This window comes from Mercenaria mercenaria, chromosome 4 (genome assembly GCF_021730395.1).
Source record: "Mercenaria mercenaria strain notata chromosome 4, MADL_Memer_1, whole genome shotgun sequence".
Classification (NCBI taxonomy): domain Eukaryota; kingdom Metazoa; phylum Mollusca; class Bivalvia; order Venerida; family Veneridae; genus Mercenaria; species Mercenaria mercenaria.
This window is the reverse complement of record NC_069364.1, coordinates 58,392,634-58,418,801: the sequence shown is the minus strand read 5'-3', so window position 1 is coordinate 58,418,801 and position 26,168 is coordinate 58,392,634. Positions and strand designations below refer to the sequence as shown.

At 35.7% G+C, this 26,168-nt stretch overlaps 1 protein-coding gene across 2 annotated transcripts in view; it reads left to right on the top strand.

The window, feature by feature from the left end:
• LOC123551856 (uncharacterized) overlaps positions 1–26,168 on the top strand; it is a 144,207-nt gene that overhangs the window by 55,419 nt on the left and 62,620 nt on the right. For both annotated transcript variants that reach the window (XM_045341090.2, XM_045341092.2), the window contains exons 4-9: positions 2,721–2,870; positions 3,302–3,452; positions 6,419–6,557; positions 17,986–18,046; positions 20,362–20,467; positions 25,474–25,565. In XM_045341090.2, coding sequence (XP_045197025.2) covers positions 2,721–2,870; positions 3,302–3,452; positions 6,419–6,557; positions 17,986–18,046; positions 20,362–20,467; positions 25,474–25,565 — 699 coding nt within the window. The remainder of the gene's footprint in view (positions 1–2,720; positions 2,871–3,301; positions 3,453–6,418; positions 6,558–17,985; positions 18,047–20,361; positions 20,468–25,473; positions 25,566–26,168) is intronic.

Below are 26,168 nucleotides of genomic sequence, written 5' to 3'. Positions count from 1 at the left end.
CGAGCTACTTTTGAAAAATTGAATTCAAATCTCAATGATACAAATAGGCCTACACCAATGCTGATAAGAAAAATCAGTTACTTGATTCATAATTAACTAGAACATTTCTTTCATTGATTTTTATGGAAAACCTTACAGTTCAAAGTATGGATCAAGACCAGAAAATATAACATGAGTGTGCGTATTGAACTAACATGTATGTTTTTAAGTTTGTTAACTTACTCGGGGTTTTAGCCATTGTCTGTCAAGAAGAGTATATACTTAGTTTATTACTTTATTTTATCATATTTTAAGGCATCACCACAGTCAAAACTCAATAGCAGTTCATATTTTCAGACTTAGTATTTTTCCCTTGAAAATTGCAATAAAGCCTTAACAGATTATCATCAACATAGAAGCATATGATGATTGATAGTACATATGCCGCTTGTAAAATGCTTGAGTCTCGTTTAGACCGAAAGTTTACCCTAAAATATCGAAATCTTACGGAAAGTCAAACTCCATATAATACATATTACAAAGACTAAATTTAATTCTTTTTGAAGTACAATGTACATACTACAAAATCTTTTTTTGTCAAAATTATTCCTTGTTATTGCATAAGACACAAAAAGACAATCGCATGTAATTTTAATTTACATGCATTACTAACAACAGATCACCAGGTAAACAAGTACATATCGATTGTTCATCGCAACACTATACTAACTTTATTGATTTATATAGGGAGGTTTTCCCCTGAAAGTCAACCTATAATATTACCTTTCTATATTTATATATTTCTATATTACATAGGATGAATTAATGGTATTTAGATTTTGTGTATAATTCAGTGTATAATTCAGTAACCAGGCTCCGTGTTCACAAAATATTGTTAGTCTTAGCTGAGTTTGATAATCAAACTTTATATGTCATTTCTATCTAAATAGCATGTTTAAAACTGAATTTCAAGTTTATAACTATTTTCAAGTAGCTATTCATTATTTATTGTCAGTTTCAGTTGGATTTTAACCTTGAGATTTCGTTAAATTGATATTAATATTTCAAACTCAAACTCAGCTGAGATCAAAAATGTTTTGTGAACACAGGGTCAGGTAAAATGTCTTGTTCTTCACGGTCTGCTTTACAATCAGCTGTAATTTTGTTTTACATATTATTAATATACATTGAATTTTACTACATGTAAAATTGCAAAATTTTGTCATTTTGGCCAGAGAAAAATATCAAATAAAGGCATAATACAGGTAGCGAAATTCACATCCTTTAACTTGTATATGTTCGCATAGATATTTAGAACATGATTATGACACAATTATTGACTTTATCGTTAACGCTTATTCACCTTTTACTCTTATGAAAATTTGCATATGAAATTTTGAGTAAAATGGCCGCTACAGTGACGATGCCTTCAGAACAAACATCAAGGCATTTGAAGTTAAACAAAAGTACTATTATATGAAGAAGAAGAACATTTTATTGACTCAAACTGTACACACTTTCTCGTCATGAAATATTTACCTTAAATAGATATAAGGACAAGAACATTCAAACAAATGGGAATACATGCATCATCGCATAAGACTCGTTTTTCTCGAGGAAAATTATTATATATGTTTTTGTGGGAAAGCTGGCTTATAAAATAATCCTCGGATTTCAGTGTTTAACAGTGAAATCAAAAGAAAAGAAAAGAAATTAACTGAAATGTTTTCATTACAACACGAATTCCGTAATATCGATATCATAAGCTAACATAATGCTTTGAAAAATATTTCTATATGAATCAATAAAACAACATGATTTATATCAAAAACTGTATACATGTTTTGTTTATTTATATGGAGTAATATGCGAGCTTTATTTCCGTGTATTGCCCGAAGCAAATATTAAGAATATAAAGATCAATGCAAAAGTTATGACAACGAATTATTGACTTGGGTCATGAATTAATGTAAGGGAGACAATCCGTTTTGAAGGGAATTGCTAGGCAGATCTCTACCAAATCAAATGTAAGCCTCCGCTGGTCACAAGTACATTTTTAGTCCAAATATAAATAGTACTAATCTTTTCCCCTGTCCTCGCATCCTTTTTCAATAGCATCGTGTTTTCTTTTACTCTACCGCGTTTAAGTATGTATCACTTAGCACTTTATCGAAATCGGCATATTCCTACCGCATGCTAAATAAAAATGGCGTAAGAATCTAATGTTTTTTATTAAGCATAAAAAAGAAATTGAAGAAGTGAAAAGGAATAAATTCAGCGAGTTGTATTTAACGAACTGTAGTTTTCTAATATAAAAGTTAGCATCCCCTTTTCTTTTTGTTTTTCTAAAGTAGCGATATAGTTCTTTATGGGAACATAAGTCTCTGAAGATCTGATTAGAAAATGTTGAAAAAACATTTTAAAGTGAGTGGATTTTATATAAAATAAAGAACAGCTGAACTTTTGTTCAGCCTATGACACAGTCAATGGGCAATTATTAAGGGAGAGAATTTTTAAAAATACTCGTTTAAAGCTGACCTTGAAGGGTGTTTTTAATCAGACCATGAAATAAGAAGAAAATTGTTTGTTTAACACAAAATTAAAAATATCACTTTCGCTCATGCACACCGTATTTACTGACATTTTTATTGACTCTGCCTCTAACAAAAATACAGCATCTGGTGTTCACTCGTCAGAGATACGAACTAACGATCAACAGACGCATTTAATATTCGTTACAGATACATCATATACCGGAAAGTAATGGACATCTCGATAGTAATCTCGAGGTGATTCGTGGACAGATGGCCTATAGGCGCTTAGTCCAGGCGCTCATAGTAAATGACGAGAAAGCAAAAACCAAGTACCAGAAGGATGCTGCAAAATTCATGGTAAGGGTTGAATATTTATTAATAAAGTATACTAAGAGAAATCAGTATAATAGTCAAAATTCTGTCTTCTAAATATAATGTTTAAAAAGTTTTACGCTCATTCACATATTAGTTTATATTTGAACATTGTTAGGAACAAATTGGTGAAAAAAACCATAAATATCTCACCAAAGTGTCGCAAAAAAAAAAAAATTATAGCTTCAAATTATTCAATGCCAACATAGATGCGGGTTTTTTGTTGTTGTTGTAGTTGTTATTGTTGTTTGTTTGTTTGCTTGGTTTTTTCATATGTATTAAAAGCCATTGTTTTGTCAACATTCATTTAACTAGGTGTGTCGTTCTGTTAGAAAAATATTTTTAAATGTTATTTTTCTCTCAAGTTTCGACCAATCGGTGTAAATGTCTACATCTTGTTAATTATCTATTGACAGAGAGAGACGGGACTTTCTTTAAAACATGCTGAAAATGAGGCCCGGAAAGAAAAAAATAATAAGGGACACAGACATAAACGATTTCTTACAGATATGACCAATCGTTACTGGGATAAATGCATTATACCGTATGAATACGGAGAAGGCTTTAGTAAGTAATTTTTATCAACTTATTTTGGTAAAATGGACCATAATGCAAACGAACGGATTGTTATAGTTAACGTCGTAATGTATCATTTTGTCTGATGACGTCATTTAAGAAAAATGACATATTATATTTTTGTATATCAGAAATAGAACATTCAGGCACACGGTCCAACTTTGCAAAACTACGCATATTCTTTCAATACATGTTTAAATGTTCATACATAAATGCAGGAAAAATGTCATTTTTATTCTATAAGGGATGTGAGGTCGTTTGATCACTAAATATGCAGTATTCAATCTTCAAATCTAAATGAGTTGAAATCAATGATCCCGAAGGACCAGAAAATAAAACAACACCGAGATGAAGTCGGGCGATTTTTTACGACCGCCACACAGCACTTAAGTCAATTTTAATTTGTTGTTAATATATCCTTGGTGTACCAATTACCGGCGTATTAATGATTGATTTTCCACAGTACACAACATTCAGTTTTTATGCTTACTAAATTAAACTCATTTTCAAGAAAAAAATATCTTCTCTACATGAAAAGATTTTCACCTGAGAACACAGTTTTCGGAAATAACAGGTCATGTTTTGAGCTACCATGGTCGCCATCACGGATGTTTACAGCTACCTATTACCGGTGGAATTGTGGGAGATAATGCTACTACATTAAACTTCCATTCAGAAACACAAAAATAACAAGTAAACACAGCTGAAAGTTCTGGCTACTGGATTATTTAATCTGCTGTGGAGAAGAACAGTATATTATAATATACAAAATGAATCAAATAAATGAATAATATCATAAACAACACCTTGTCACACTTTTGTCAAAAATCACAGATAAACCAGAATTATCAATTCAGTGGTGGCTCAAAGAATTCATTATACCTCCTTAAAAACTTCACACCACAGCAGTATTTCAGGTGTGTCTATTGACCACACTTATCACCCTGTCCCTTGTAACTGTATAATGAAATAAAGAAAAATACCTTACCACATTCATGACAGCACACAATATTAAATGAAATTTGATTTCTCAGTTCTTAACAACGAAAGCCGCAAGTTTAGTCCAGTAGTATTGTTTATCAAAAAGGGCGCAAAAAAGCGCATGTGCGAGTCAGTGGGAACTCCTTCTGTCATTTTTTTTTCTGGGGAATTATTCTTAATTCATCGAGTGATATTGAAGTAAATCAATGAAATACATTTAAAAAAATATTTTCCATCAATTCATATAGAATAAATAAGTAACTTATCTTTAGGAAGGACATATTTCACGGAAGATTCATTTCGACGAGTGTCGTGTAACTTTGTAAATAAAGAATTCCGGAAGTAAATATTCGAGGTTTTCGGATTGCATGAACGCGCCAGTAGTGACGTAATGAAGCTGTGACGTCACTAATGGCGAAAAACAAATCGATGATGTAGGTCAGTGGGTGATGGATTCGCATATCGCGTATTACACAAGACAAGCACAATATTAAATTTACTATTCAAAAATATTTTTCTTTTCGCCATTCAATCACCATTTTGCTTGCAATCATGTCTAAAATACTTAAGTACCTCAATTACACCAATTTAAATAGTCGTTGCTTGTGACTCTGTGGAAGGACCCTCGTGGGAGGTAACTAGAGTCACGCATTGGGACTACCAGCAAGCTAATGGTTAAACTAACGCCTCTAACAGTTTTCATGAGATTTTGTTTTTCAGAAAACTTACTGAAATAAATGACTATGAAATGAAACAGCGCATTTTATCAAATTATAAATGTTCGTGCCCAGTTAAGGAGCTAAGCCCTGTGAAATGTTACAAATTGCTTGGTAATGCTGAAATCCTTGTCGGGATAGGTGGATTTAGGCCAAAACTTACAAAAAAAGTGTTTCTTTGAACCTGGAATTGTGTATATTATTAGATCATAAATGTATGTCTGCTTTAGGAATTATTACCTTTTAGAATTCTACCTAAGCTATGAACATTGCCGTACAAATAAAAGGTTTGTCTGGATAACTCCTTTTATATTTTTCAAAGTATCGGACCAAAACTGACAGAAATATATCACTATGCAAGGAACATGCGCAAATTATTGGGAAATACCTGCACCACGCACGGTTTAGGAGATGTCGTCATTTGAAATTTTACAAAATGAGTCAGTACTTATGTAAAGGGCTGTCCAGATTACTTCGCTTTCATTATTTAATGGATCTGATCCAAACTTACAGAAATGTACTACTATGAAATGATATTGCACACATGTTAGGAGTTACATTCCTTTGAAAATGTTACGAAATCCTGTATTTCGCTATCCGAATAACCCTTTGAGTTATAACCTCATCTAGATGTACTGATCTGAGACAATCAATCCTTCTTCATGTATCTTCTTTAACAGCCTTCAAATGAGAAAGGATATACTTACACACGTGTATCTTAAGATTTACTTAAGACAGCAAGAACCGTAATTTTCTTGTTATTGCTTATTGATTTATCTCCCATTTCTTTATTTATTTTTACATTTATATCAAGACGACTACGGAATCGAATGTCAAGGAGCTTTAACTCCTGGTTGTAGGCAACGACATAAAGCGCACAGGTCTTGGAACATAACGCAGTCTAAGATAGCTGTTTATTTATCTCCCATGTTTGTACTTATTTAATACTTTTTTGTAGTTTTGAAAGGACAGATTAAAAATTTATAAACTTAATATATTGATGAATTGCAATGAGAAGAAATTCAGTAGGCCTATGCAAGTCTTCAATGTTTTCCAGTTGCACTGACACCTCCCTCATTTCCATTGCAAAATATGTTTGAGGCTACTGTTTTCTTTTGTTATTTAGTCATGTGCTGTATACAAATATTATCATATTTCCTGCATCCAGGATATGATGTATTCGAGGAGCAATTTATCATTTTATTGTAAGGTCTGGTTATTTTGTGTTCAGTATCTTAAATTTGACAGTGCATATTTCAGCGGGCTACAGGTATGTTCAAGGTCCAATGCAGACGTTCGAGTATTATACAGGATTCCGCTTTGTGAAATGGAATGAATCTGTTCAGTCCTTGTACGGGCTCACCCATAATAACAGACTTCGATACATTTATGAAAACGGGTGAGTAATGAAACATTTTATTTTATTTTGATAATAAGGGCAGTTCGAAAATATTAATATGATAATATCTCATCCATTATATTGCCTAGTGTTCGGATTGTCAAGCAAAACACGCAGTAAAGTTTTGTTTTTACATTTTTATTCATTCAAGTATACACCGATTGCACATGTTATACATTTTAAACACTTACAGATACATTGTATTGTATATTAACAATGTATGTTAGAAAAACGAAAAAGTAAACATACTGCATAATAATACCTTAATATAACCAATATTAATATAGTGTGTAATCTGATATACATAAATATTTTTGTTTTATGATGTGGGGATAGAAAATTTGGGAAAAAATACCCAAAAAGAATGTTTGGAAAGTACATGTTTTTCGATATTATATTCTGTGCTTCTGCATATACATATACACTCATATATATAAATATAAGAGTTCAAGTTATAAAATCATTCCATTTTGTGGTAAACATATCTATTTTGTCTTTCAAGGTTGCTATTATTCGTTCAATACCAATACGCCGTGTTAAATAAAGTTTGAGAGATTCAATTTCGGGTATATTTTTGTTATACTTGCATTTACTTATAAAATATTTGGCTAATATCAAAATGAAGTTAACTATATATCTTTTTCTAGTATCCGTTTCTTCTTCTAACCCTAATGACACTGTTCTATAACTAAGGATATCTAATTGAATATTTTAGTTCTGAGAAATCTTTGTTGATTAACCCAGAATTGTTGTATTATTTGACATTCCCCAAAAAAAGGTGCCTCTGGGTTTCTGGGACCATTGAACAGAAATCACACAACCTAAAATTTGTGAGTTTGCATTTGTACAGATAATTGTTATTTGGTATTATTCTCATTAGATATTTATACTGATATTCTTTTAACTTTGAATCGATAGTACACTTTGTTGGTATTGTAAAAACATGTTTCCATCTAATTTGTTCTCCTAATAATTCTGGATCCCATTTCTTTAGATGTGTGTTGTTACTGTGTGTTTGTTTAATTTGTAATTCATACAACATTTTATTTAGTTTTATAGTTTGATTAATTTTATCTATTAAATATTCAGTTCCAAGAGTTAAGTTGATTTGCTCTTCAGCTAAGTGTTTTTCCCATTTTTTGTCAATTGCTCTTCTCAATGTCAAACAGTTACGAAATTCACCATTTTCAATACTATATATATATTGCATTTGTTCAAATGTTAAGAGATGTTTAGTTCAGAAGTCAAAAATGTGTTCCATGTATAAAATGCCTCTTTCCAAACAAGGTTTGTAAGGAAACAAGTTTCCATTTGTCTGGTTTATATTTGAGTTATTCCATATAATTTCTTTCGAATAGTTTTGTATACATGGTTTATGATTAATTGTGCACCAGGATATTACTATCTCTTTAAGAAATGTGAACTTTAAATTTAATTTAGCTGCATCTGCTTTGCAAGTATTATATTTAAATATATGTTCTCCATATTTTTCTAGGTCTTTGTTATAAATTTTATTCCATTTTGCATCACTTTTATAAGTGATTCTATTTACTCAGCTAGGCTTGATTGAATTTAAGAAGCAGTCTGTATCTAACATTTTCAATCCTTCATTTTCATATGTTTGCATAATTGTATTTCGAGATATTTTATCAGGTTTGGAATCCCACAAGAAGTCAAACATGAGATTTTTAATTCTTTTCATTCTATTTTCTGTTGGATTGTTTAATACTGTAAGTGGGTATTCCAGTTTTGGAAATGCAAATTATTTAATTACTGTAATTTTACCTGTTAAAGAGAGTTTCCATCTTCTCCATTTGTACAGTGTATGTTGAAATGCATCTATCTTAGGGTCTAAATTCATTTCTAGAACTTTAGTTGGGTCATTTGTAAAGTGAAAACCTAGAGTTGAGACCTCATTTGACGGCCAAATAAATTTCTTTGTTTTGCAAAAGGTTATATTTGTATGCCGCAAAGACCCTATTCTCAGTACAGTACATTTTGATGTGTTTAATTTTAAACCCGACTATCTGACTAAACTTTTCAAATGATGTGATGAGATTTTGAAAGGACCTTTCTGTGCCATCTATGAAAAAACTTGCATTATCAGCAAAAAGTGTTTGTTTCATTTCAGTATTTAAAATTTTAAGTTCTTTTATATTTTTATTATTATGAATCCCCCGCCACAAGTGGTGGGGGTTATAGGAATGGTCTTCGTCCGTCCTTCCGTCATTCCGTTCGTCCGTCCGTCTGTCCGTAACACTTTCGTGCCCTCTCCATATCTCCTTAACTCCTTGAAGGATTTTCATGAAACTTGGGTCAAATGATCACCTCATCAAGACAATATGCAGAACGTATGAGTCAGCCATGCCGGCTCAAGGTCAAGGACACAACTCAAGGTCAAAGGTTTTAGCCTTCCATTTCGTGTCCGCTCTAATTCTCCTAAACCCCTTCAAGGAATTTTATAAAACTTGAGTCAAATGATCACCTCAAACGATGTGCAGAACTTATGAGTTAGCCATGCCGGCTCAAGGTCAAGGTCACAACTTAGGGTCAAAGGTTTTAGCCGTCCATTTTGTGTCCACTCTGTATCTCATAAACCCCTTGAAGGATTTGCATCAAACTTTGGTCAAATGATCACCTCATCAAGAACTCATGAATCAGCCATGTCAACTCAAGGTGATGGTCACAACTCAAGGTCAAAGGTTTGAGCTTTGTATCTATTAAACCCCTTCAAGGAATTTCATGAAAACTGGGTCAAATGATCACCTCATCAAGACGTTGTGCAGAATTTATGAGTCAGCCATGTTAGTTCAAGTCAAGGTCACAGCTAAAGGTCAAAGGTTTACCCTTTCACTATCCATAACAGTGGCGGGGGATTTAGCTGTCTTTCAGACTGCCTTGATTATATATTGTGAAAGTATTTCAATGCCTATTATGAATAGATAAGGAGAAAGTGGACAGCCTTGTCTTACACCTTTTTCTATTTAAAAAAAAAACACACACGCAGTAAAGTTACCCTTTCAAAGAAAACACAGAATACATTCATCTACTGACATTTTAGAATATACATCTACTGACATTTCAGAACATTTATCTGCAGACATTTCAGAATATTCATCTACTAACACTGAAGTATATTTATCTACTGACATTCCACAATATATATCTACTGACATTGAACTGTAATTATCTACTGATATTACAGAATACATGTATTTATCTACTGATATTTCATAATATTTATCTACTGACATTGAAGTACTAGTATATTTATCTACTGACATTTCGGAATATTTATGCACTGACATTGAAGTGTATTTATCAACTGACATTCCATCATAATGTTTATCTACTGACATTGAAGTGTATCTGCCTACTGACATTCAGGAATATTTATTTACTGGCATTGAAGTATATTTATCTACTGACATTCCAGAATATTTTCGACTGAATTCCGGAATATTTGTCCTCTGACATTGAAGTATTTTTATCTACTGATATTCCAGAATATAAATCCACAGACATGCGGATTTATTCACATAAAAATAAAAATAGAGGCCAAATTAGCATGTGAGAACTAGTTTATACATACGTAAATCAAGTTAAGCGTGCAAATATCATGGATTTCAAAATATTCTAGGGCTAGAAAATTTGATGAAATATCAAGTTCCTCGTGTACACATAAGAAAATGAAAAAAGATTTCTAAAAAAAACCGCCGGGACAGAAGCAAGATAATCGGTATATTTTCTTATGAAAATTGTTCATTCTGTCAATACTAACAAGGGTGAAAATGACGACTTTACAGCTTATAAAATACGTCTTAAAAGGCAAGGAAAAGCCTGTCAATAAGTTTTTTATATGGAATACTTTCTCAAATCTTTCATAACGCTGAAAGAATTTATAAAATCGGACCACTATTGAAAAGGATATGCCAGTTTGAAATTTTAGAAAAATTGATGATCATGGAGGCGGTCATTTAGTGTGTTCATGACGTCATTAACAAACTACTTGATTCTTTATTTCGCAAATAACATTTTAAATAGATTAATTTCATTTGTTTCTTGAGTGTAAGAAGTGAAACGTGGTAAGTTTTTTCATTATAGCTAAAAAGTAGAGAAATTATTGTACAGAAATAAGTAAATACAGTTTAAATATATATTTAGATTTTTAATAAATCCGCCATTTTATATTTTGTTGCCATGGAAACAAAATGGCCGCCTTTTTGTTAGATTTTTTAAATGCTTATAACTTGTTACACCGATTTTGAAAATTCTTTTTTTTTCTTCTTTAAATGTTTTAAGATACCCTAGTAGATGGATTTAACATGAGAACAATATTGTCTTTCTCCTTAAATTTGTTAACAATGCTGTGTTCACCACTGGGGCTAGTATTGTTCATCAGTGCTTATTTGTTGTTGTTTTTAGCTCACTGAGCTTTAGTGATCGCCTTTCGTTTGTCGTCCATCCGTCCGTCGTCCGTCCTTCCACAATTTCTTGAGAACACGATAGAGACTACATTTTGCCTTCAGATCCAATCTTAGGTACCGTAGTTACTGCTCCGGATTGATCCCTGAAGGAGCCAAAATTTGTTATTGTTTACCTTATGGAACAATTGATGTGATATTTTATTTAATTTTAACCACACTTACACACAACTGAAGTCGCAATAAGATCTTGGTTCCTTTCGAAAACCGGCTAGATTCCATCATGTTTTCTAGAGGAGTTAATTTTCTATTTTGTCCTTTTCAGCCATATAGAAATTTCAATTATGCTTTGATTTGATACAAACAGAATGATTATCTTGATGATCTCTAGGCCTGGATCGAAACTGGGTCATGTCGGGTCAAAAACCAAGTCATCTGGTCTTCTTTTTATCGTTCGCGACTACACTGTCAGACCAGTAGTCTCGATGAAACTTGTGGTTTGCCTCCATACAATTTCTGGTGGACTGAGGTATCTATCGGCCAAGTCGCAGCTCGCTCCTGGTCATGCCTTTTACATCTTTACATCTCTGAAGTATATGCTCCGCAGTCTGATCTTCTTCACCACATGGACAAGCTGGCGATGATGTCAGTCTGTATTTCTTGTACATGTGAGTACTGAGCTTGTTATGCCCTGAGCGGAGCCTGACCATCATCACTTGTTCAGACCGATCAAGGAGATAAAAAGCATCTTCCTCCATCCTAGGTCTCGTTAGTGCCTTGATGATGGTGACTTTCTCCTTGTAACTCACAGGTTCTATTGGTTGTTCTGACTGAGCTCCTAGCTTAGCCAGTTTGTCTGCCTCTTCATTGCCTGCAAGTTCACAATGGGGTGGAATCCACTGAAGTGCTATTTTGCAGGTTATACTCAGGCTCTGCATTCTCCTGGCTAGCTGCGGAGCTTTATTGTTGATCAGAGCTTCCATGACAGACAGTGCATCTGTGAGAAAGACGACAGAGGAGCTTTCTACTGCCGACTCTTCAACCATTTAGATGACCTTCATGAGTGCTTCAGTCTCTGCCTTGTAATTGCTGCAGTGTTTTCCTGTGGCTGCATGTAGTGTTTCTTTCTTGCCAGATGGGTATTGAATGAATATTCCTGCTCCTCCATCTTTGATGGCGCATGTGGCTGATCCGTTTGTATAGAGTCCATGATTCCGGAGGATAGTCTTCATTGATCATAGCAAGTGTGAGGCTCTTCCGAATGCCTTCACATCCTCTTGCTTCCCGCGGTCAAGACGAGAAACAGCAAGTCTCACAGTCAGGACAGATCATTCGCTAGTGGGTTTATAAAGTCTTCACTACCTAGAGGAGTCGTTGGTATGCTCAGCTCAGTTTTGAACTCTCGGTTGAGTTTCTTTGCCTCATGTACGAAGCTGCTACGTTTGAGCCGATTCTTTGTGTAGCCATCTAGCTTGGCTTTCATGGGATGGTCTTGAAAAGACCTGAACTTCTCTGCTTGAAGCAGAACCTTTGCATGTCTTCTGTCTTGTAACGGCTGTATGCCTGTTAGCTTCTCCATGAAGGAGATTGGTGTAGACTTTGTAGCACCTGTCATGATCCGCAGTGCTTGGTTCTGGCCCTTGTCTAAAGCCTGTTGGTTAGTTTTGGCAGAAGTGGACCAGGCAGTTGAGCTATACTCTAAATGGGGTCTTACTGTTCCCTGATATACTGCTTTGAGTATTGGCTCATTTGCTCCCCACATTGTTCCAGCAAGTTCGCGCATCATGGCAAGCATCCTACGGGCCTTCCCTTCTGCTTGACTAATGTGGGGCTTCCAGGTTAGCCGTTTGTCAAAGGTTACTCCGAGGTATTTTGCCTCGTCTGCTTCAATCAGCGAAGTATTTCCCATCTTGATTTTACCCGCCCTCTGCTTTGACGACAGGGAGAATAGTGTGGTGGACAATTTCTCTGTATTGATCGATACACACCAGTCTTCAGCCCAAGCTGAAAGCTTGTTAAGGTAGTTCTGCAGTTTAGGATTCGAAAATTTTTTCGTTACAATTGCTAGAATTTGATTTTGCAACTGTGAGAATTATGTTGGCAGAAACATTTCATGCGAATATACGAAATCAGAATAAAGCCTAAATTTTGAATAAAAGTATAGGTCCGTGTGCTTATTTTTATTGCTCACGATTATTTGAAATTTCCGAAATTTTAACATATTGATTATTAAATTTCATATGTTTAAATTTATTTTGATTTAGAAATTGCACAGTGTCATAAGTTTATGGTGAATAACAAATAAACAAACCAAATCTAGAAGAAAGAGTTGTTTGACATGAAATTGAACAGTCATGTAAAACTGATATTACTTTACGAAACAAGTGTAGTACTACTGATATAAACATTTGCATTCCGAAAAGGGCTTTGCCTAAATGGCTCATTCCGAAAATGGTTAACATACGTCCTTTAAAAACTCTACCATCTTTTCAAAGTAACAGTTTACACCATGTTCGTTTTGATGAATTTGCAATGCTGCGAGTGTGAAATTTCGCATAACAAGGTGGAACACAGTTTATCAGCAATTGTTTATTTTTATTTCTTTACAATGGCATTCATTCTTCAAAGGGAGACAACTGTTCCGATTATTTTAAGTACAAATTGCATCAACTTTCAAAGGGAACAACTTTTCCGATTATTTTAAGTCAATCTTTGAGAAAAAGTGTCGTCCCTTTGAAAATGAAGCCATTTGTACAGTAATAAAGATAAACAATTGCTGAAAACTATGTTCCACCTTGTTACGTGAAATTTCACCACTCTCACGCTATTGTAAATGCATCAAAACAAACATGTGTAACAGTTCTTTGAAAATGGTGAGTTTTTAAAGGCGTTTAACTGTCCGGAAGTGGAGCCCCTTTAGGCAGCCCTTTTCCGGAATTCAGTGTTTATATCAGTATGCTGACACTTGTTTCGTAAAGTAATATACATGTTTTACATGCTGTTCAATTTTCATGTCAAACAACTCTTTCTTTCTATGATTTGGTGTTGTTTGATTCTTGTTTCTCAAGGCCTCCATCGAAACCTTAATAAATTTACTCACAGGTCTCAGTTAATTCATAAAATGATTTTCATTACCGCACGCCGAATCCAGGCTTTATTCTACGTTTTCCGGATAAATGGCGTTACGCCATCACTTCCGGTTTATCAAACGTGCAGAACTACCTTAATGGCTTCTTGCTTTCTGTATGTGGCTGTAGTGGCATGTTCTTCCTTACACCATAACACCAGATCGTCAGCGTAGAGAGCAGCCTTAACTCCTTTCGGTAGTTCAGACACCAGATCATTGATGAAAAGCAAGAAGAGAGTAGGGGATAAGACTCCGCCTTGTGGGACACCATGACGCAACAGGAACTTCCTACTGCTGGCATGTTCTAAACTGAGTCTTGCTGTCCTGTTGTGGAGGTATGACTTAATCCACCACAGCATGTGACCTCCTACTCCAGTCCTCATCAGCTTGACAAGGAGTACATCAGTCCAGACTTTGTCAAACGCCCTCTGCAGATCAATCTATGCTGTAAGCACGACTTTCTGCTCTTGGAAGGCGTCCTCTATCTCTTGCGATAGATAAGTGGTCCGGTCCTCAGTGGAGCGGAATTATCTGAAGCCAGCTTGTTGCGTTGCGAACAGGTTGTTAGTCTCCATGTACCACTTCAGGCGTGCATTCACAATCCTCTCCATGGTCTTTCCAACACAGCCGGTTAGGCTGATTGGGCGGTAGCTTGCAGCCTTCTTTGGATCCTTCCCTTTCTTGTGGATGGGGATCATGACTGTCTCTTTCCATATCTGTGGAAGCAGTCCTTGTGTCCAGCTGTAGTTGTAATTTTCCAGGAGTTTGCAAATTGCTTCAGTGCCTAGATGGGTCAGCATTTCATGTGTGGCTCCATCTGATCCAGGAGACTTCTTTGTCTTCGATTGCCTAAGAGCTGTCTGTAGCTCATGCAGTTTAAGACCCTGCTTCATGCATTCTGGTGTCACTTATCTTGTCTGCCTATCCCTTTTTTCTCTTCGGGCTTCCCTTTGCCGTTCCCTGTTGATGGGGATGTTGGAAACATCTTTGTAGTTAGAGGCAAAAGTGTTTGCCGCTTGTTTACCCGTCAACAGTTCATCATTCTCTTCCAGAGTTACTGAGCCTCTTCCTGTTTCTTCATCGTTCAGCTGTCTCGTCAGTCTCCACAGCTTTTGGCCATCTCGCTCTAGGTTGAGCGAGGCTGTTTTGTTTCTCCAGCTCTTCCTCTGTGCTTCCGTTTGTGCCTGAGGAATTTGGCCTTGGCTTGCTGTAGAGAGAGGTTACTTTCTTGTGAGGGATTGTTGTCTGCTTCCTCCCTGGCTTCTGATAACTTTGCCTGTAGATTCCACTCCAGTAGGGCTTATAGTCCTTTCTTGCTCCCCTTGGAATGGCGCTGTAAGCAGCCTTAAGTATACTGGCGTTGAAGTCTTTGACAACCCGGTTGATGTCTCTACCTTCCACTCTGATGTCTTTACAGAACTCATCACTCAGACTTTGGTAAAAGGTCCACCTGGCCTTCTTGTAGTTCCATCTGGGGATGTTAGGTGAAGTAGAGGCTATATGGTCCATAGTGAGTTGGACTGGGCGATGGTCGCTACCTCCTAGTTGTCCATTGACTTCCCGCTTGAAATGTCCATGTATGTCATCAGTACATAAAGCAAGATCAGGGGTTGATGTTGTTCGCCAGCTTCTGGAGTAAAAAGTTGGGGGATCATCTGGCTTGTTGATGAGGTTTAGCTTGTTATCATCTTGCCAGGTCTCCACTTCCTCTCCACGTTTATCCAGGTGGTCATATCCCCAGCTTTGTGAGTGACTGTTAAAGTCTCCTACAATGATGAACCTGGTTTCATCAGTTGTAACTTTGTCAAGGGACAGAGCTTTGTCACTTGGAGAGTATATGTTCACAAGTTTCAAACTGAACTCATTCTTTCTGAGGCTCAGAACTTGGAACTCGGAGTCATCCATATGCGTGTTGGTCTGGACAGCGCTGATGTTGTTCCTGACCAATGCCATGATGCCTCCTTTTCGTCTGCCAATTCCGTCACAGCGGAAACACTGGTATCGACTTTGAAGGATTTCTCTGGCTGTAGGTGAATTTCCTGAATGCAACAGACATTGATGTCTTTTTCATGGCGGATGTGCTCAAGTTCAGCTTTCTTGTTGAAGACACCCTCTGCATTCCAATGCATCAGCCTGAAAGGTTGATGCGAATTGGTTCTTCTCCTTGGTATGTTCCTCCTTCTTCTCTTTGCATGTTGTGGATTGAAGGAGGGACCCCCAGTAGCTGTGGGTGGACTCTGTCGAGGGTCAGAGCCCGGCACTGAATCCCCCTGAAGGGACCTCAGAGATTCAGCACCACATTGTTGAATACCGGATGACTGTGTAGCCATAGCGATATTGCATGGTGCTGTGGTTCGTTAAGAGAGTGCCAGTGGCCCAGCACCTCTGTCTTCAACTCTCTAGGGTTCTTTCGGGGTTACCTCACCCTTAGTTTCGAGTTAAAACTCTATCCTGGGAACACAGGAGCTATTTGTCCCATAGCTGGGGGTCTGTTCATAGGCATCAGGGCCTGGCATGCTACATGTCTGGGGGCAGACCTCCTCCGAGTCCCCTGCAATTCTGCCTGAGGCCGCAAGGAGCTCAGTTACCGTGTGGCGCCAACTCGGAGGCACTGCATAAGGGCTTGCCTGCAGAGAGGCTATGTACTGGCAGGGAAGACTTACGCACTCGGCTCCTTTTTTTCCAGAAGGCTAGCCAGCGGTGGAGGCTGAAAGCGGAAGGTGACGAGCACACAACACACAGCACACCACACTTGACGCATCAGCAGACCAATTGGCACACAGGTCATCTGGTCAAATCAAAGGAAAAGCTTGTTTACAACCTAAAACGCCACATTTATGATCCTATACATTGATGGTTTCTAGGCCAAATTTTAAACTGTGTCATATAGGATCAAAAACTAGGCACGCGGTCAAATCAAAGGAAAAACTTGTTAACACTATTGAGGCCACATTTATGACCCTATCTCCATGAAACTTGGTCAGAATGTTTATCTTGATAATCCTAAGACAAGTTTGAAACTGTGTCATATGGGTTCAAAAACTTGGTCACCCAGTCAAATCAAAGGAAAAGCCTGTTAACACTTGTTAATTTGATGTGTTTGAAACGTAGTCAGAATGTTTGTCTGCATAAAATATCGAATAAATTTGATTGGGTCATGTTGGGTCAAAAACTAGGTCACAAGGTCAAATTAAATCACAAGCTTATTTGCACTCTAGTGTGCACGTTTTTTATTCTATCTTCATAAAACTTAGTCAGAATGTTTGTAATTATAAAGTCTTAGAGGTTTTTAAATCTGGGTCATGTAGGGTCAAAAACTAGGTCACTAGGTCAAATCAAAGAAAAAGCTTGTATACACTCTAGAGGCCACTCTTTGCTTCAATCTTTCGGGAACTTTATCAGAATGTTTGTCTTCTTGAAATTTTGGGCAAGGTCGAATCTTGGTCATATGGGGAAAAATAGGTCACTAGGTCTAATCAAAGAAAATGCTTGTTTACACTCTAGATGACACGTTTTTTGGTCCAGTCTTAATGAAAATTGGTCAGAATATTTATCTCCATGAAATCACAAGGTAAAACATGTTTACACTGTTTATGGTGTGTTACTCAAGTGAGCGACTTAGGGCCATCTTGGACCCCTTTTGTTTCCTGTTGTTGTTGTTTCTGTTTGTTTTGTTGTTGTTTGTTTGTTTGTTTTGGGGGTTTGTGTGTATTTGTATGTAAGTACGTGCGTGCGTCACTGTCACTCCACGGACAAGTCCTATATGACTGTTTTTTAATACGAGTGAGGAATTTTTAAATCATTTTTTTAAATAAAGTGAAATATTTGTTTCATATTTTATATTGGTTTTAATGTAGGTGATATCTTTCTTTCTTAGATGTTGGTCTTTCGTTGGAAATCTACGAGGATCTGGTCAATCAATTTCATGCTGCGGTGGGGTAAAAAATACTTTACGCCTTTTTTTGTTTACCACTTACTGGTGACCCAACCCCCACCTACGATGTTCCGTTTTGACCTCGGGATTTTATTCCTAAACCTAGTATCTCAAAAGTCAAAATCAGGAAACGTTGAAATCATGATGGCGAAAACACAACACTACGATAGTGAAAGTCGAAATCACGAAACCACGATGATGAAAATGCAATATCTTTTCGCATTTTCACAATCGTGGTTTCGTGTTTTCATCATCGTTAATTCGACTTTCTCCATCGAATTTGCGTGCATTCGACATGCCTGAACCCCGTACCTTAAAAGTAGAAATCAAGAAAGTACGAATACTTAAGTCGAAACCACGATGAACGAAAGTCGAATCTACGATGTTGAACTACGATGTCGAAATTCGAAAGCACGATGATGAAAATACGATACCAAGATAGTGAAAACGTAAAATGAAATCGTGTTTTCATCATCGTGGTTTCATGATTTTGACTTTCACCATCGTGTTTTCGACTTTCATCATCGTAGTTCGTGATATCGACTTTTGAGATATGGGGTTCATGAATAAAAATACCGATGGTTTAAACGGAACACCGTACCTACCTCACGCCAGTCCACCACTTATAAAGATCTAGACCATCGTATATTCATCATTATTCTATATCTATTTTATCTATCCAATCACGCACGTTCATTTTCAATACGTGACCGTACAATATATTACGGTATTTGGACGCACGTGCGTACAAAAAATCCTGTTTTTTCTGTATTTGGACGCACGTGCGTCCAAAAAATCCTGTATTTTCTGTATTTGGACGGTTCAACAGTCCCATGTTAAACATACGATAAAGCCCGAAACGCGTGAAATGTTCCGAATGTAAATCGGATGAAGTAGGCGCTCTATGTACAGAGTTTGATTATCATCTTGAAATCAGGATTTAATTGTCGTTTGCTTTTTTACAACACACAAAAACGATTCAAGTGATAGCAATGCTATCTGATTTAGAACAAGTTTCAGAAGAAGAAGAACAGGTATTCCCAAATAGAAATTATATAGATCTAGATTTATACAGATATATTTGGAAGAAAATCTTATTGATTGGAAAAATCTATTATTTTGTCATGGGTTGAGAAAATTTTGAATGGCAGTGGCTAGGGGTCTGGAAACCGGACCTCTACCTCAACCCGTACAGGAAAACTGCAAATTTAGCCTTGTCCGCTCTTTAAATCCAACAGTTTTCATCCGATCTTCACCAAACTTGCTGGCAATGTTTGTGGGCATAATATCTCGGCGTATTATGCCCGTGGCAGCGGGCTGGCGGTCGGCATCCAAAGCATGTCCGCTCTCTAATTCAGTTTTCATCGGATCTTCACCAAACTTGCTGACAATATTTGTGGGCATATCTCAGCCAAGTATTATAACCACCCAAATCGCCAAATGGCTGTTGTAGGGAGATTGCACCGTATAATTTATTTAATACTGATACCCAGAAAAACAACATACAATGAATTACGTATATTACGTATGAAGTGAAATAAATATAGAATTAAAAGGTTATTTAGGGCCTAACATTGTTCTGTATAATATATATTTGCACTCATACCAAGCTGGGAAAATACAGAAAAGGCAGGAATACAATATTCAGTGAAACATTTTTAATTTAAACTAAAATAAAATAGATATAGCATAAAAAGGTTATTTAACATTGTACTGTACAATACGAGATATATTTGGACGAGTACCCACCTGAGAAAACCATATTGGACGAGCCGCTGATTGCCAGAGTACGTGCATGCACGAGATTGACCACGCTTTGGGATTCGTACACGAACAACAGAGTCCACTCCGTGACGAGTCCAGTATGGTTTTCTCAGGTGGGTACGAGTCCAAATATATCTCCGTATTGTACAGAACAATGTTAAATAACCTAATATTATAGTTTAAACCATTATAATACCACCTCGATAGCCTAGTGGTAGAGTGTTCCCTCCGAGTGCAGGAAATCGTGGGTTCGATGCCCGGCGGCGTCATACCAAAGACGTGAAAAAACTGATAACAGTAACTCCCATGCTTTGCAATTGCTCTAAAATGAATAAGTGTAAATTAACCAGTATAAAGAGCAACGATAATAGCTTATATTTTTATTTAATTTATTTTATTTTATAATTACGTTTCTTATGAATCTTATATAGCTGCTTATCAATTGATCATATGGTGAAATTGAGCGAGAGACTGAATTAGTTTGTTTCAAATGTTTTACAGTTATTGCAATGTGACAAAATTAAAACCAAAACACACTAATTTTTACATTGTCAGAGTACGTGCATGCACGAGATTGGCCACGCTTTGGGATTCGTACACGAACAACAGAGTCCACTCCGTGACGATTATCTGAGAGTTGAGTGGGACGGAATAAATCCAAGTAAAGATTTTTTTTCAGAAGTATCAAAACACTGAATCATCTGATTTCGAAAATGATAAAGTCCCAGTTTAATTAATTTGTAGTTTCATAGTTGAGACCAGATCATTTTCAAGATGCGGGGGATTGAAGATATATAACTAAAGCGTACCATGCTTTTGTCAAAATCTTTTAAATATAATTTTATGTCTTGAAATGTTGGCAATGTTTCAAATTATAAAACTATTTCTCAGTAGTGGAGAATTTGTTACACAGCAGTCGCAATCAGCTTGTTTCAGGTAAAGTTACAGATCATTTTAATGACGCACCCAATTTATGTATTTCTATCGAGTTTTACCTCTTTAAGCATGTATTTGGAGTGTCGAAGAAAATAAGCAAGACGACATTAATCCTAAGAATTAGAGCAAACATGATTACGGATGTCTTTTAACTCTTGTGTAGTTGTAAACCTTTTTACTCTGTAAGAGATATCATTATTGTAATTGCGATGTAATGTGCTACATTTTTGGGGCGATTAGCCCCCAGAGTAAACAATACGGTTCAGATTCTCTTAATACCATATGCCTACAAGCAACAGTAAACAATAGCCCCCGAAATAGTCCTAGTATTTCAGTAATAGCATGTATGGCATAAAACATATGTATACTATACTATAATTTCTATGTGATTCTGTAAATGATTATGTCATGCAGATCTCTGTTATCCTTTCAGATAACATTAGAAAATATTACATATTGAAGGTAAATTAATTCGCCCGCTATGAAAGACATATCCGTATGAATGGAAATTTTTCGTCTTCGGTTAGGTAAAACTCAATACGATAATACACAAACGAAACCATGTGAAATGTAACACGTATTTAACAAAAATATATACAACACATCAAATTAAAATTTTATCGAAACACTACGATCATGTTTATGTTGTTTAAATGGAATGGGATTACAGAGACCACTTCGTTATAGCTTATGACCTCGGTCTATAAATGGCTTATCAAGTAAACACTAGTTTTGAGCACAGTTTCATTCATAACAATTACACGCCTGGTAAACTACAGAGCTACCTCTTTAAGAGGTATACGGTAAACTGCTCTGCCGCAACTTCCGAGGTAGTGCACGTCGGGATAAAAGAACATCAACAAAGGTGAGTGTCATCATATTTTTTGCATTTTTACAAGCAGTGTATCGAGTATCAAAAATCGGGGAATAGTAGGCGATGTAGATATGATTTAACTTTACAGGGAACTTTAAGGTTGCTAATTCATTCTTAATTTGTAGTCGTGGTGATGTTTACCAACAAGCTGATTTTGCAGTAAATTTGGCCATTTCGTCATGAAAGCACTTTCATTGTCAAATATTTACATTTTAACTAATATTAAGAAACAAACCGAGTAGGCGTGAGATAGCTGTAAAATATACAATGCATTTGGAAATAAAATATGTACCGAAAATGGTTCAGGAGTACAATTATTCAATTTTTATTGTGAGAGATAGCTCTGTCGTGAAGGAGATAGTCATGTCGCTAAGAAGATAGCTCTGTGTTGCATGAACAGAGCTCTGTGTTCATAATTTACAAGTTTCTTTAATTGTCCGTCGTCAGTCAACTGTCTGTCTCTCTGTCAAGATGTAGCTTGTGTATACAATAGCGGCTGTATTTTTAATTGATCTCCATGAAATTTAGTCAAAATGGTTGTCTTGTTTAAATCTAGGTCAAGTAAAAAAATGTATTATCTGGGGTCAAAAACTATGCACTAGGTCAAATTAAAGAAATACCTTATCTATGCAATAGGAACTGCATTTTACACTCTATCTTTATGAAATTTGATGAGAATGTTTGTCAAAATAAAATCTAGGATAAATTTGAATATGGGTTAACTGGAATAAAAAAACTAGTTCACCTGGTTAAATCAAAGAAAAGCCTTGAATATGTGATAGAGGCTGAAGTTTTTCAATTGATTTTTATTAAATTTGGTCAGAATGATTGTCTTGATGAAATCTAGGTCAACTTTTAATATGGGTTATCTTGGATCAAAAGCTAGGCCACTAGGAAAAATAAAAGAAAAAAAAATGTGTTTGCAATTGGAACTGTATTTTATACCGGACAAATGCGATGCTGGCGATTTATGAAAAGGCATGTTTTTTTTTCATAATTTCGCAATTTAAAGATGCTAATGTTCTTACGTCATAATATGACACAATTCAAATTCTAAAGAAAGATAATTTTACTCAAAATCTGAAGTCACGACCCTTTCGACAAACGCGTCTGATTGTTTCAGGTAAAAGATAAGTTGATAGAAATGAAAATAGCCGAGAATATTAGAATTTAAATTATACAGAAAGTTCTTAAATTTAGAATTCGGTCACTGCAGTAATTATGTCAATAATTGTATGTTTAATTGAGGTTGCTAATTAAAAATGCGTACATTGTTAAAACACTAAATGCATTCTGATTACCCTCCACGTAAAGTTGTCCTATAAAGTTTATCTAGCTCGTAAATCAGCATGACTGTTTAAAACTTTCAGATTTTAGATTCATTAGTGCATTTGAACGTGCTCGTGATGAAGTCACAGCGACTCTGATATTTGTACAAAGTATATTTTATTTACCGGTACGTACAAACAAACTGGTCGTGTCCTCAACGAAAAGCAATTATGGTATCATTATATTCAGATATGATTTTACAAGCCTTGTAAAATCATATCTGAATGTAATATAGTGTAATAGGTAGTGTAAACAAGTATGAGAGCCACTTCCACTAAAGTTACAGGCAACCCTTGCTTTTCACAAGAAAATTTCACGCAATAATTATTCTCTTACTGAATTTATCTTTTTTGTAATAAAAAGTAGCACATGCCGATTCTAAGAAAATATAGCCCACTCGCTTAGATCAATAGTGAAAGTGCAGATCAATTGATCATGGGCTTTGAGTTTGAATCCCCTGACTATTTTGCAATGTGTCTGTAGGAGGACTTGAGAGTTAGTTACTGAGAACAAGTTAGTTCTGGTGCTAACGGCACTAAATACAAAACAAGCAAAACAAATATAAGAAAATATAAACAATATGTATCATACAAATGAGATAATTGAATTGTATCTCTTAAGTGGACATAACTACTATCCGGATACATTCAACATCGCTCAAAACTGTTAATGCAACACAGAGCTATCTCCTTAGCGACATGACTATCTCCTTCACGACAGAGCTATCTCTCGCAATAAAAAGTGAATAATTTTACACCCGAACCATTTTTGGTACATATTTTATTTCCAAATGCATTGTATATTTTACAGCTATCTCACGCCTACTCGGTTTGCTTCTTAATATTAGTTAAAATGTAAATTTTTGACAATGAAAGTGCTTTCATGACGAAATGGCCAAATTTACTGCAAAATCAGCTTGTTGGTAAACATCACCACGACAACAAATTAAGAATGAATTAGCAAACTGAAAGTTCTCTGTAAAGTTAAATCATATCTACATCGCCTACCATTCCCCGATTTTTGATATTCGATACACTGCTTGTAAAAATGCAAAAAATATGATGACACTCACCTTTGTTGATGCTCTTTTATCGCGACGTGCACTACCACGGAATTTGCGACAGAGCAGTTTACCGTATACCTCTTAAAGAGGTAGCTCTGTAGTTTACCAGGCGTGAATTATACCGCGCATTATTGATTATGTGTTTAATAAAACTTTTACTTTTACTAGGTATGATTTTGCATATAATACGATAAATAATGAGCACAAAATATGAATAATGTAAAAGGAAAGCTTAAGTTTTAAAAATATTTTTCCAGATCAGTTGCTATAGCTAGGTTCTAGGGGAGCTAAGCGCTACAGTAACGCGAGGAGAAACAAATGACCACATTCTATGATTTGTATACCGAAACTGCGTACATGTTTTATTTTTCTACAGAAATAATGTTTACCTTTAGAAAAGAAACTATAATATTATTTGATTTCACGGCAGTTTGTCTATCTATTTATCTACCTACCTACCTACCTACCTACCTACCTATGTAAAAAGTGCTTTGTGTCCAATTTGCTTCAGGGGTGGGGCGGGGGTGGGGGTTGTAGAAGTAAGCGATTTTTGTTTAAACACCCGTTTTCAACTGTATTTCAGGTTATATTAAGATTGTGGACTCGTAATGATAATGTTTAATAATTGCATTAACTTGATACAGTTTTTAAAGTTAACATTGTTTCGCACTGTGTTGCTTTTTTTAAAACAACTTTTACCGTGTCGGTTTTCCTTTCGTTTTTATTTTGTATAATTTGTGTTATTTCCTTAAGCTTAAACAGAGACAAATTTATAACCACTGCGCAAAACAATAGCAGAAAAAAAACTATAAAGTATTGCGTAACAATTATAAAAGACAACATAAACTGTCGATAACATTTTTTCTGGGGGCCTCAAGTAAAAGGATTTAATCGGACAGAAATTAAGCTCCAACACTGAAAAATATGACCTTACTCTCTGCATTCAAAAAAACTACAGGACAGACGTAAAACCTACCAACATTTCTTCCATATCAGGTAAACTGAAGAATAAATGCAAAATAAGAACTTAAACCACATGTAACGCTTTTGTACAACAAATCAAGAATAAGTCTTGAAAAAAGAACAGTTTATCTTACCAGGTAAAAGAAATAGTATGAAAAAAGTTTGGTCCTAGTGGGGCTTGGACCTACGCCCTCCTGAAACATTAGTTAAAGTATGTTTATGGTATGAATTGAATACTCTTTATAAAAGGAGGTACACTCTTAGGGTCCGTCCATCGTATTAGGGAAGGAACAGGACTAGACCATAATCATTACTTTTCCGGTTGGTACCGGGGTCCGAACCCAAAATTTTCCTCAGACCGACAAGAAAATCGTCCCATCAGTACTTTAGTGCTTTGGTTTATAAAATTGAAACGCTCGACGATCATTTGGCTTTCGGTTATATTCACTGCGATTCAGTTGCACGTTTAGTCCAATGCCAATATTTTTTATATTAATTGTAGGTTACAAGGGCCAGTATAATAGAGTGAACAGAGAAAGTAAAGTCTTATTTGGTTATTATGATCCCACCTCTGTCATGCATTACGGGAACGGGGTAAGCTGTTTGAATGCGTAATATTTATAAAAGCAGTGAGATACTGAATACAATCTTCTAAACAGTCATGCATTACTAGAACGGGGTAAGTAGTTTGAACGTGAAATATTTATAAAGCAAGAAGATATTGGATACAACTTCTTGATTGCATGCGTTGCTTGAGCGGGTTGAGTTGTTTGAACGTGAAATATCTACTAGTATAAAAGCAGGACGATACTGGATACAACTTCTTAACAGTTATGCATTACTAGAACGGGTTAAGTAGTTTGAACGTAAAATATTTATACGAGCACGAAGATATTGAATACAGTCTTCTTGACAGTCCTGCGTTACTCGAGCGGGTTATGTTGTTTGAACGTGAAATATCTCTAAAACAGGGAGATATTGGATACAATCTTCTTAACATTCATGCATTACTAGAATGGGGTAAGTAGTTTGAACGTGAAATATTTAAAAAGCTAGAAATTATTGGATAATATCTTCCTTTCATGCATTGCGTGTTAAACAAGTAGGTAAGTAAGGGAATGGTATATTGAGAAGAGGTTATTATAACCCTGTTACATATCACTGGAACGGGGAAATATTGCTAATGTCGGTTTGATT